General features: G+C 29.0%; 1 protein-coding gene across 2 annotated transcripts in view; it reads left to right on the top strand.

The window, feature by feature from the left end:
• Positions 1 to 14,597, top strand: part of LOC112596121 (discoidin domain-containing receptor 2-like) — a 212,128-nt gene that overhangs the window by 151,597 nt on the left and 45,934 nt on the right. For both annotated transcript variants that reach the window (XM_025341621.1, XM_025341620.1), the window contains 2 exons: positions 9,224 to 9,455; positions 12,369 to 12,516. In XM_025341621.1, the coding sequence (XP_025197406.1) occupies positions 9,224 to 9,455; positions 12,369 to 12,516 (380 nt within the window). The remainder of the gene's footprint in view (positions 1 to 9,223; positions 9,456 to 12,368; positions 12,517 to 14,597) is intronic.

Below are 14,597 nucleotides of genomic sequence, written 5' to 3'. Positions count from 1 at the left end.
ATATAATAAAAAAAATATATTGTACTCCGCTTGAACTGCTATTATTAATATTTAAATATTGATATAGTTATAGTTACAAAATTATTTAATTTAATAGGTATTCAAATCTCAAAAAATCACAAATTCTTTTTTAATTGAAACTTCATCATAACAACTTCAATTGAAATACTTAAAGATTAAAAAAATTGACACGATATTACAATGTTTCTCCGAAGTTGTTCTCATAGAAATTTGAAAAAATATTATTAATACGCACGCTATCGTGTTATCGTTAGAATACTTAAATATTTATATATCTCATCTATCTCGACTGCGTAAATAAAATATCTCGTGGAAAATCGTTTCTTCGGCAAGATCTAAACTCATGACCCGATGAGTGGCCAACGATCGCGCGCGTGTTTAGCGTTTTTCGGGCAGTTGGTCGGAGGTGTATACCCTGTCGTCCGGTAAACGAAAATGGATGGGCGCACGGACGTAAGCACAACTGTAGTCGAAATAGTAGTATGGTAGTAGTAGTATTACAAGCGGAGACGAAACTAACGAAAAAAACACAACATGCTCAGAAACGATGTTAAGTTGCTGCCGGAGAGGGGAGCGAAGAGATAATCAACGAGCTGGCTGTTAACCCCCACCCTTCATCCTTTCGAACAGTTTGAAAACGGCTACAAAAATGATGATGATAAATGACGACACGCGCGCAGCAAGACTTTAGTGTAAAAAAAGAATACGACCGTTTCTCAGTTACAGCAGAATATATTCAGGAAAGGAATACGTGAGATGATGGACTTTTCTTAGAAAATTGATAAATCATATCATTATATCATGAATTTATTTTCATTTTTTCACATTTGAAAGAGTATTAACGCGTTTACGATTGTGACCACTGTTTACGTATGCTATAATAACAGTTAGTTGACAAAATACGCATACAACTACATACATTTCATGTATATCTATAATATATTTATAACATATATAGTAATAGTGAGTGAGTGAGTTATTAAATTTAGGCTTGAAAAATAGCACTTGCTGAGGTAATTTATTTTGCATTGCAAATGGTAAATTTGACACGATGAGAAGATTTGAATGATAACTTCAGTTATTTTCTTAATTTTAAAAATTAATGGCACCTATTTCTAAATTAGAGAAAATAAGCAGCAATTGCATTAAGGATTAATGATATACAATAATGTATACATTTTCAAGTACTCTCCCCTTTTTAATGTTAGTACCATCATTAAAATAAATATTATATATTCGATGATCGACCTCGTTCGTGTAATATAATTCGTTTATTTTATAAAATCTATGACAACTATATTAACTGAATGTTAAGGATCTATTTTATCATTGAAGTCTCGGCCATGCAGACAACGCTGGATATTTAAATTCATATTATTATGTATATCATTATTATTATTATTTATTGGTATTGGTTTTATACAATAATAATTAGATAATAAGGTGGAAAAAAAGTTATTTCTACTTAACTATTTTTATTTTATGAACCGCCAATTTTGTTCATTTGAGATTTTACTGTATGCCTAGATGTATTTCTATTATATATTGATGTATTAAATATTATGGATATATCATATATACGTACGATGAAGTTATTTTGAAGCGTAGAGATGAACGTCCGGTTAACGTTTAAAAATGATGCTATGAGATTATAAAAATGTTTTTTTGTAAATAATCGGTTATATTTAACCACATGACGCATGTACCAGACAATTAGACGCGTCGTGTTCTTGTTTAAAATCATAAACAATAACACAATAGATATCAAATCCTCAGGACGAGGAGTCACGCGTATACTAATACCAAAGTTAATTGCAATGCCAAGATCATACGCATATACCCAATATTATATTTTATACGTATCTAATGTCTATGTAGATTTTTACTAAATATTATTATTAGTTAAACGTAAAAGCAACTTGTAAATATTTTATTCTTCAAGCACTTACGCGATTGCGTTTTTTTCGTTGTTATCCGTTTAGAAATATAGTACTCCATAACGCAGTCGTGTTCTCCTGCAATGACTTGAACTGTACAATGAGTCATATTTTTTACCTGAAGTAAACTCTGTATGCGAAGGGATCAGGGATTCAATTGTATACAATATAATTGAGAACCCTAATATAGAAAATGAGATCAACGTCCTTAAACATTAATATATCAGGTATCGTATATAGGCTATAGTTACAGAAAAATATCTTCTAACTTTGAACTATTTGTGCAATACATCCCCGTATCTCGTTTAAACCTGAAAGTACCGATTTTGGCCCGTTTAACTTTCTTCGAAACCGCGCGTTTATTATATGTTAGCATTCCCGGATATACTGTGTACATAAATAATTATACACTGACTGCAATTGTACACGTGTGTGCATTTGGTACATAATATACTAACGGAAAGGGTTGTTAAAAGGGTATATATGTGCGGGCGTGTGTGTGCAAGTGTGTTGGAGCGCGAGTGAGTGTGCTTATGTGCGGGTGATTGTGTACTTGCGTCATCCCTCTCAATATTAATGTTCATTAAAACTTTGTCGGTCGGTCGGCCGCGATACTATGTCGGCGATGACTCTAACGGGATGTCGGTTTTAATTAGGAAAATGCCATTAATATTATCATCTCGGTGGAACGACCGATACACAGTACGCAAATGGCCCGAATAGCTGAAAAGAGTGATCAAAAAACACAAAACTAAGTTTCTTGTACGCACAACGTTGATATAAGGTCTCACGCGCAATCTTTTTGACGCGGTTCGTTAATGAGTGATAACGTTTGACACGGTATTGCGAACACGCGTGCATTATACGGGACTATGACAAACAGAAAGACCTTTGTGCGATGTCGTAGTCCAGCCCGTGTACACGTCATAGTAAAATATATTACACCGCCGGGACCTTTGTCCCGGCGGCACGAATCTTCACCCGTGTCCGTATTCTTTGGTGAACGAAACATTGACGCACCGTAAGATTAAACCCGGATCTCAAGTTGTGCTATAATGTTCAAAGGCGTTCGAGACTAGTGAAGCCATGTCGATAGCGTGAGAAACAGCTGTTCTTTGCACAAAACGCACCCGATTTTGTAAAATATTACATCGTAATATTGTTTACAATTTTCAACCCCAAATTAGCATATTATATTGGATTTGCAGAGATTTTATCGTATGTGTTTACGAGGATTTCACATTAGAAAATTTTACTAAACGTTAATCATTTTTTCGTTACGTTAACAATTCGGAATCATTTATATAGGTTCTATATTGTAGTTTGATGTTATTCAAAGTATATATAAATATAATGAATATAACAAAACAAATATGAATGTGAATAAAAAAATACATTTTATTTTATACCATATACAATACCTGATTGATTGATTGATTAAAATCGCAATAAAAACGATAAACTAACCTAAAAGTCTTTTTTGCATTAACTCTGGTAAAATCTTTCTGCTCAGCCACTAGGTATTTACTAAAGGACCATTATATCCTATTTTGTACGAGGAGACCGGATAGCCCATTGTTGTTATTTCTTGAATTCCGGTCGTGTGTAATATTCCTAGTTATATCCTAACATGAGTTCGATATTTGTTGTTGTTATATACATATATAACAAACATATTACCATATAGGTATTATAATTTAGTAGATGAATAGTAGGTAGTATAGAATTTGAGGTGCGCTGTTTACTACTTTTGTGTCAGTAATTGAAAATCATGATAATATGTTATTACTGAAGTTTACTATTATTATATTAATTTATCAGGAAACAAGTAAATTACGAATATTTTTATTACTAAACATTGATTCGTTATTTATATCATGTTATAATTAACAAACAAATACTAAATACCTACAAAAATAAATAAAAATAACATAATATATTATATAGTTTGCTAACTTTGGATCTTTTATTTTGAATTTATATATCACTGATAATTAGGAATATCATTATTCATTAGTAATAATTTAATTTTGTACTAAAATTAATAAAAACAAAAACAAACTTTGTAGAATTTCAATTTATTTTCAATTGATACCATTTGAACGATCTATTTTTGAAATAGGTAAATTTAGTGATTCGATTTTGAGGTCCAGTATTGTATGGACCCTAGAGACCTGTAACCACTTTAGATACTGCATAAGCTACATTTACATATATAATTTAATGTATTCCTATGTAGGTTTGGTGAATGAGACTAAATATATTTTACTTTTTTAATGGCCAATCAAACCTAACATCTAGTTAATACAGTTTTCAATAATATAAATGGGTTTAGAAACTGAAATATCTTACAACAGATAATCTATGATAAATGAATAATGATAATTAATAATACAGATTACAAAAATAAAACATACTTAAAAGTTAAAATACTATTATACGCGTTGCTTTAATTTAATTATTATCGAATTATAAATACTTTAAATATGATGTCAGTGTATGTGCAATACATTACAAAGTTTTTTTGTGTAGGTACATTTAAAGTTATAATTTATGGTATATAAAGTAAAATATGAAAACTATTACACATCATTTATGACCTTAACTTTCACGTTGATAATATAATTTAGGTAACGGGCAAAAGATAATAATTTAAAATAAATGTATTTAAATAATACAAAAAAAAATGTCCATGTTAACATTATTATACTTGTAAAAACAAAATATTTTATAATAGTATGCCACTATAAACTGACCAAAAATAAAAACAAAAAGTTTTCCTTAATGTTGGAGGGAAATATTTGTATCTAATAATTTTAACCGTTTAATTACAATTTCTGAATAACAGGAAGGTGATATTGTCTGTAAATCCCACCCGTGACATTTTATCATTGTGCTTTTTTAAAATTGCATTTAATTGAATAACACATGCAATTATTGGGGTATAAATATGTATGTATTATTAAATAAAAAAATACATATCAAAAAACATATAATATTAAAAAAAATGTTTTTATTCAACACTGATTTTTAAAGTTTGAATCATTTAAAAAAGAAAAATAATGATTATAAAAATAAACAAAATAGAACAACCGGACAACCGGACAACTCTAGAATAATATATTCTATAGTAGATACCTACCTTATATAGCAATATCAAAAATCGTTTATCTATTTTATCTTAATATTTATTACTACGTCCTATGTTATGATTTATAATAGATATCTTACAGAATAATGATTATTGTTAATATGTTAGAGAGAAGGTACAAATAAAATAAGAAATATTTAATGAAGAAAATAATTATTCATAAAATATTTAAGAAAATTTATTTAATTCAAAGTATTTAATAATGAATACATTTTATTTATTGAAGAGTATCATGAAATTTGCTAATTTTAAATTAGGATTAAGAAATCTACATTCAATAATATTATGTATTTATAGTTAATACGAAAATCCACGCACTAAATAAATAATTTAATAATACTATTTTACCACAGCTACAGGCTATTTTCAAAAATTTCGGCTTCCAGACATAGTTCGAATCCCGTGTTTCTAATATCCTTGCAAAACACGATTATAATATAAACTATATTACTTTTAACAGAATCTCAGATTTCAAAATTTAACTCGAACCCGTCTAAGAATATTTTACTATTTTTTTTTTTTGGCAGCTTTTGATTATTAAGAATTAAAATACATCGTAACGACCATTAAACGTATACCTAATACAGTAATACTTATACTTTAGTCATCATTCTATTTTATATTCATAATATAATATAATATGATGTTATTATTATTTCATGCTAAACAAAAAAAAAAAAAAAGGTTCGTTAGGGGACGGACATTCGGTGATACTAATATCTCTTTTTATTCCCTATAACTGCAGTACAATAATGATAAATCACTGGTGGATATAAAATATAAAATTAGATCATAAATTGGACAGCGCACCATTAAGAGCAGTACCGTTGTGTCCAAAAGCAATTTAAGTTTTTATTTGTTTTTTATTTTATTAATTATTCTCGCAGTTTAATTATTGATGGATTTTTTTCTGTCAACCAACGAACAAACTACAAGTCCAACCAAATAATTAAAGTCATTAATTAGGTTATCGTGAATTATGCGAAATGATTTTTTTGTATGCTTTTTTTTTTTTTTATAAAGACATTTTTATCAAAATGAAATGAAATTAAACAAATTGCACAACTTCTATACACCACTCTGTTGTCGAAATGAATTGCTTTCGCTAAACTTAAAAATGTATGTTTATATATATATATATATATACACACACACAGAAAAAACTTTTTATTTATACTTCAAATTGTATAATCCAAAAAGAATAAAGAAAAAAAAAATCATAAAATAAATAAAGACAAATGCTTTTACAGTGATTGGAATAAATAGGATGTTGCATATTAGACACAGAAAAAATGTCTTTAATTAATCCGGAAATTTGTTTAATGATATAGTTTTTCATTTCTTTAATTTTATTTCTCTTTTTGTTATAAAATGTACTGCAATTCTATTACGTAGAGACAATTATTGTTTATAAAATAGTCGCAACGAGTTATTTCGAACAGAACAACAAGGATTTGTCCACTGCTGACTTAGCGAACGACTTCGTCCTATAAACATGGTTTTGCTTGATAAAAGTATAAAAAAACAAGTAATAAAAATATAAATGTCGATTTTTTCCGATGAAAATTCACATTTTTATACATATAAAAAATTATATTCGATATATTCGATATTTTCATTTACTAGTTACCGTATCTTTGGATGTTGGTTCGAACTGAAATCTATTTTCTTTATTAAGTAGGTACCTAAACGCGCTTTATATTATTCACAATCCTAATTAATAAAATATTAAATTAAATATTAATATTTTTATGGTATCTATCAGTATAAATAAAGTATTTAGGATGATAAAAATATGTTAATTATATCCTTGTATTGTATGTTATATAGACTTATTTTTAAATTACTATATTACATACTGTACAAAGAGTAAAATTTATAATGGTGAAAAAAAGAATAATTAATACATAAATACATGTTTCATAAACCATTTTAAAAATTATTTGTTTTTTATTTCACCGTATTACTATTAGTATTGATTTTTAGTTTTGTTGAAAAAATTAATCTCTTAAATAGATTTAAACATATTATAGTTATTACGTCAGATATTTAATTTACATTTTATGATGTACCTAAATAATAACCGTTAGTACATGAAACATGCATTAAGATTATATTATATTGTCATATTATCTGCTATATTATAACAGACATTTTTTTTTTTTTTTTTGATCAATCCCAGTTTTTCAGAAAAGCTTTTCTGTCATTCATAACATTATTTTTTGAGATTAGGTTATTGATGTATGTAGATTTATTTTTATATCTCACAATTTTTTGCAGTCGTACAGATGCATATGACACTAATTTTTCATTAAAATCCATATAGTGCAGACATTTTTTGAAGAGTGTGGTTTCGTCTTTCCTTTTTGTCCTTTTGCAGTCGGGATTTATCGATTACTGAGCGTAAAAAATAGCTGGAATAGGGCAGATCACAGTTGTTAGAAATTCTTTGCCAGTAGGACTGGAATATGAGTCAAGAGAGCCGGAATTCCTAAGCCGCCCACGAGTGATAAATGTACGCTCGCTCGTCGAGCAGTGACCGTGCGCCGAAAACTCGACAACAGTGTAATATTATCGTCATTATTATTGTTGAACAATGAGGTGTATGTATAAATGGTAAATCCATAGCAACATTATAATACGATACAGCGGACTCGACTGCATTGTGTTTTTCCGTTGGGCCCGATCGGGCGCAAATACACCATGGCCGAAAAATATCGTCAAATGCCATCGGATATTTCGGAAATAGTTGTACAGATTATTCTGAGAATCCGCGCGGTTGTTTGTGTAATATTCGCTGTACTATTAGCACCAAATTTCCCGCATAATTCTGCTTGCATTCCGGGGCGCGATGAACGAGTAATAATAATAATAATAATAAATTAATAATCATAATGGCGTAGACGATGATAACGATGACGACGACGATGATGATGATGATGATGATGATGATTATGACAATATTATATATTTATAACGGCAATAAACCGATATCACGATTCATGGCAATAATTAATGCATTCAATAGTAATAATAATATGTAACTGTACAAATTCTATATTTCGCAGAAATACTATTTTACTATAAACTAGTAAATCGTTTTATTATTATACTATTGTTATTCATCCCGGAACGAGAAGCTCATTAAACAAGTGACTTACGGTGAAAATAGTACATGGCAAATTTTATTTTCACATGCCTAAAACCGTACCTACGATTTGTAATCAATTATCGTATAAGTTAATGGTGAAGTCGTGAAGAGAACTGAGAAGTAACCATAATGTGTCTACGTTAACATTGATCGTTCTATTAATAATTATTTGTGTATAATTCTATGACGGGTAATGTTAAATCCGTCATATTTGATGTACACTTGTTCGGAAAATACCATACGTGTATAGTATTGGGTGTTGTATTTAAATGAATAATATATTAAACCAGATATGAAATATATTATCAAAATAAATAAATAAATATATAACAGTCGTCCTACCGTTTAACAATATAAAGATCCTTGGTAATTAATATTAGCGGTCAGAGTGGCTAGACCACAGTATTACCAATAATCATTTTAAATTACAGCCGTTAATCGTTTTGTACCATCCGCGCGTACTCTAATACTCTCTAATTATATGGTTTATCTAAAATTAAACAACACTGTGTTGTACCTACTTGTATCAATATATCTAGCTTACACAGTTTTCATCAGCATATAATATAGTTATTTAATTGTAATTGTGTGTGGTTTTTAACAAAATCCTATGCCTCTGGATTTATAAATAATGAAAAACAGTAATGTATTATTATAAAAGTATTTTTGGAAAGTTAGTATTCGCATTGAAGTGTTAAATTCAAAAACAATTTAACTTTTTGAACATTAAATGGATTGAAAAGTAAAATTAATATTATCTCACTTAATCTGTCTATACAGGTTACGCTTAAAGCTAATATTCAAAACATCAACACAATATAATTTGTACAATATTATGTTACATTATGCATTATTATTCACCAATGTGATGTCAATAAAACATCGAATAACGCACATGCCTCAATACAATTATGCTAATATTAATAACAATGTAATATAACGTACGGTATATTATTGTTTTAGAATTCGCCAAGAGAAGAACGGAGGTGCGTGGTGCCCAAAAGCGCAAATCAGTAGCGAAGTCAGAGAGTACCTGGAGATCGATTTGGATGAAGACCACTTGGTCACGTGGACCGAAACACAAGGCCGGTGGGGCAATGGTCAGGGACAAGAGTTCACTGAAGCGTTCACCGTCGAATATTGGAGAAAGTCCATTGACCGATGGGTGGAATACAAAGACTCAAAAGAATCCAGGGTACGTATAATATAATCCGTGAAAATTCTCCATATAATATATTATGGATTAAAAATTTAAAATATACATTATTGGAAACTAAGTTCAATTGCGATAAACGTAAAATTATGTCAATATTAATAATGCTAATATGATTATAAAGTATAAGAATAGAAACAATAAAAATAATCATATACGTATATAATAAGGATGGTTTTAAATATGGTTTGTTAAAAGGAAAAAAAGGGTCTTCATTTGTAAACAAACAGACATACTTAAAGAAAATTCGACAAATAATCAGTGATGAGTAAAAGAATACCAAAAAAAAAAAATTATATTTATAGTAAAACGTTTATAATAACGTAAAAAACAAAAACAAAAAGAAATATAAAATTTGACTAAGACTTGAATAATAGGATCTGGTTGATTTTTTTATCAACTTATGAGTGCTGTAAAATAAAATTCAAGCTATTACCTTCCTCCTAATCTTTGAAGGGCTCTCAAAGTTGTGTACTCGAAAAATTAGTGAGTACAACATTAAATTTAATAAAATTTTTAGATAAGCTACGAATGTAATAATATGAAAAATATAATAATAATCATGTTCGTCTTATCTGGCTTTACAAATGAACATAAATTGAATTAAGAACTTTAAATACATAAATACAAATAAATACAACATTGACTGGGTGACTTCATTAAAAAAAATAGATCCAATTATTACTCGCAGGAGCACCAATGTTGATAGAAGTGTTGCTAATATGGCTAGTGTGCACGCACTAATGAAAAAGAAGACACGGTCATGCCAACTAGAGTGGCTAGAGGCTTTATCAAATACTTCTGTGTTTCAAAAAAATTAGCTTTTTTCTAGGCCTCAAACACCCTTCTTCGGATATCCCTTTGTTTCTGGTGGTACACGAGAAAGCCACACGTCTTGTGTTTTATTTTTACAAACATGTTTCTACGTGACCTTACAATGCAAGTCGTCTTTTACATCAGTGATGAAGATTTATATTTGGAATAACTAAATATATTTGCATCCGATACTTAACCATTATTTATTTATTATTTTTGAACTTGTATGCAATAATATGTGAGCTTAACGTTATGCGTGTTAGAACTCTCTGAAACCAATAAGAAAAACCAAGGGAGATTAAAATAGGCTTGAAGTGGACAAATGGAAACGAGGTCAGTCATGTTAGACAAATATACTGATTGGGAATGTGATATTTAGTTTAAAGAAGAAAAATTACAAAAATATTCTTTGATCATGCTCAGCTAAAAACTAATTATAAATAGTATGCAAATTTTTAAGTAAAAATTCATATTCAACGATGAGCTTACTATACGACGAAAGATTATGGGGGTTATAAAAGAAAAATATAAAAAGCGTGAAACCTATTATAATTTTAAAAAAAAATTCAATGCATAGAATAACTAGGTATGCATATCATAAGTAAAAAAAAAAGTGATCTATGTAATAACCACTTAACTATTTATTGCTCGGAAAATAAATTGTTTCATCATTGTTACATCATCTTTAACATATACCATACATTTTTAACTAAGACGATTTGACCGACACCATTATGACATAGTATATTATTGAATTATATAGAAATAAAAACAATAAATATAATTATTATTATTGACCTTGTAAACAGATTTGATAAAATTCACTTTCAATCATTAAAAGTTAAAATTTGATAACAATAATAATGTTTAAATACGTTTATTTTAATTTTTGTTCTGATAATAGAATATACTCTGCAATGTTCGGGGTAGAATATTCAAAAAAATTAATGGAACCTAATTCATTATAACAATAACACATCTGTTAAATTTTTTATGTTAAAATATTATATACCTAAGTGATTAAGAAATGGAATTGAAAAAATATTTTTGTAAAGAATTAAAAGTGTTGTTATATTTTAAATTATAATTTTTTAATTTACTATAATATTAAAAAAATACAATATTTAAAATTTACATAGTTAAATAATAGGATAAATTAGTTATTATGGACAGTGATAGATTATTAATTATAATACATGCTTAGGCTATGTAAGATTAATTTATGAATTTTATGAAAATTTAAGATGATGTTTGTTGTTTTAAATTTGGTTTAAAGAATTCATATTTTTGTTTTCAAGTTTCTCTGATCATAAATTTATATGGCTAGTTTGTAGTCAGTTTCTAGAAGTTTACCTCCTGTTCTTTATTACCTTTTGTCAGTACTGTGTACTATTAGGCGAATATTTTCAAATTGGTTACAGTAATACAAGTTTTAAGCTTCTATTTACTATCTAAGTTCCGTATTTATATACAAAAATGTATTCTAGAGTGAAATTTGAAACCATCTTCTAACATTTTCCTTAATAGAAAAAATAATAATTTGAAAACTTTGTATGTTACTTTAAAAAAAAAAATTGTTAAGTTTAGAATATCTCATTATCAAAAAATACAATTATTGATATTTAATCAAATAAAATTTTTTAATTAGAAATGCGTTTTTATGACATTTTGTTTTAAATTTCTAACTGATAATTCTGATAATTGTGGTATTAATAAATAAACCTATTTTTATATGATTAAATTAACTATACAATTTAAGTATATTCAAAAAAATATAACACAATAAACCTTGTGAAATTTCTTAAAAAAATTAGTTTTGTTGTAATTTATATTTTTAATAATGTGTTAAACTACTAGGTTACACTTCTACAGTGTAAGTAGAGTGACAATTACAAGAATTAAATACCACTTAGTAGGTAATAATTAATTAGTAATTAATAAAACCTATTAATAAAATAGTCCATTTCAAATATATTTTTACAACAGTATAACATAATATACATACAAATTAAGAATCATAGCTATATTATAATTATATACTGTGCATTTATAAAATTTATATTTTATATTTAATTCCAGGTATTACCGGGCAATGTAAATACTTATTTGTCGGTCAATCAAGAATTGGAACTGCCGTTTGTGGCGAGTAGAATACGTTTCGTGCCTTTTAGCATACATCCTAGAACCGTCTGCATGCGTGTGGAAATCTACGGGTGTCCTTGGGAACGTAAGTACATTTATTTTCTATTACGAGTAACATAATATAACGTTAATCCCAAAAGGGTTAAAATATTTGGCGATTATGTCAAAAAGAAGATTGAGTACTCATTACATTAACTTAACCCCTAAGGCCCTAAGGGCATTTTATGTATACTGCTTGCTGTACACCACAGTTAAGGTTAGGTTTCTCTTAAAACAATATATTAAAAATAGTTTGGACCTTAACGATGTTGTTACTTATAATACATATTATATAAACACACACTAAGGTTGATTGTTCCAAAATGTACAGTTCAGAATAAATAAATGTCTGTGTACCTAGTATGTATAGTTTTACTATGTCCATATAAAATCCAAAGGATGTGTTGGTGTTATCCATTATATTTTTCAGTTAAATGAAAATGAGTGAATATATTTTTGACTTCGATACATCAATGTCATATCACAGCAACGAAATTCTCCGGCATAGTGATAGAGATCTTCTTTGCCTTCTCGTATTACAACGATATTAAAATATAATGATATCATATATACGACGCGCGAGGTGGAATTATTAACGGTTTAAGTACCTACTATAGTTAGATACCACTAATAATGTTATGAAATCGTGAAATGTTATATTACTATTACATTATAAAGGCTGTAATAATTAATAACAATTCAGACTGTTCGGTGTCATATAACATGGTGTTATAGATATTATAGCGAAATGAATAATAAAAAATTATAAATAATAACAGTAATATTAAAATAAATAATACGTTTTTTTATTAATAATCAATCTCAGTGCGTTTATAAGCATAATTATTTTTAAATATATATACATGATAATATTACAAACTCGAATAACGTCAGTAACTACAGTTAGCTTTACCTCCAAACGTGGGATCCTCTGCATATTCGCTTCTTTTTCAATATCCGTTTTCTGTTGCTATAACTATGTATAGGTGCCTCATATCCACATAATATATAACATTAACCCGTATGATGCGTGGCCGTGTTCCTTTTACGTAATTTCCTTCTATTGTCCGGAAATGCACGTATTACAAACAATGTAACCATTATTATTAATACGGTATGTTCAATATACATTTAGATTGAAACGTTGTACGTGGAACGTTCTCGATCTAGTTCTCTAATCTCCATTAAACAGAATAGTAGGTATTAAATTGAAACGTATATTCGCTTAAACGGGAGAAATCGACAGCGGTGCAGATTGTGAATCGTCGTAGTCGGGTTTTTAGTTTATCGTTGGAGGTATTGGAGTGTATAAAAAAATCGAAAAAAGTCCAAATGGCCTTTTTTTTTTAACGAAGTGTATTTTGAACGACACAAAAAAAAAAATTCTTCTGCAGTCGACAGCAGTACTGTCCGTTGCCTGGTGTACTTTTAACGAGGTAATTTTTTAACGCTTCCGCACAAAATCACGTTCTCTGCAGCTTTTTAAAGGCCGAGCGTGTTTCTCCGACGCCAATAATATGCTTTTACCGGCATTCATCGCGTTTTTTATATATAACAAATCTATATATATGTACACCATTATTTGGTGTATGCGTGCTATTTACACATATTGACATATAGTATAAAGGTCTATATTACTACCTATACGGCTTCTATAGCTACTACAAAAACCGTTAGCGTTGTCAGCGTCTGCGGTACAGGAAACTGAACGCAGAATAAGAGGAATGGCGTGTTGTGCATGGCGCAGCGATGCTGTCACAAGAATACAGGAGGGTGTAGAAAGGGTTTTGTCAAAGACCGTCTCGTAATACGGAGTATTTACTACGATATAGTGAATAATATTCATAACCGTTTTCGCTACAACTGTGTAACTGGCGTAAGTGTGAGTGCGCGTTGCGTACACACACATACACACACGGCTTATATAACATATATATACATATATTTTAAAACACCGACCGTTGACTAATGGAGCCTTTGAACGGACGTTCGTATATAATAGGCAACGGTTCCGCCTTCCATCATCGTCGTCCCACGGTGCTCCCGCAACACCACACCTCCACGCAACCTCCTCACCGTCGACCACCATCGCCGTAAATACGAAATATCACCGCTTTCGACCTTTAA

Source organism: Melanaphis sacchari, unplaced genomic scaffold (genome assembly GCF_002803265.2).
Source record: "Melanaphis sacchari strain LSU unplaced genomic scaffold, SCAv2.0 Contig2_pilon_pilon, whole genome shotgun sequence".
Classification (NCBI taxonomy): Eukaryota; Metazoa; Arthropoda; class Insecta; order Hemiptera; family Aphididae; genus Melanaphis; species Melanaphis sacchari.
Note: the sequence above shows the minus strand (reverse complement) of the source record. Positions and strands in the feature narration are given on the sequence as shown.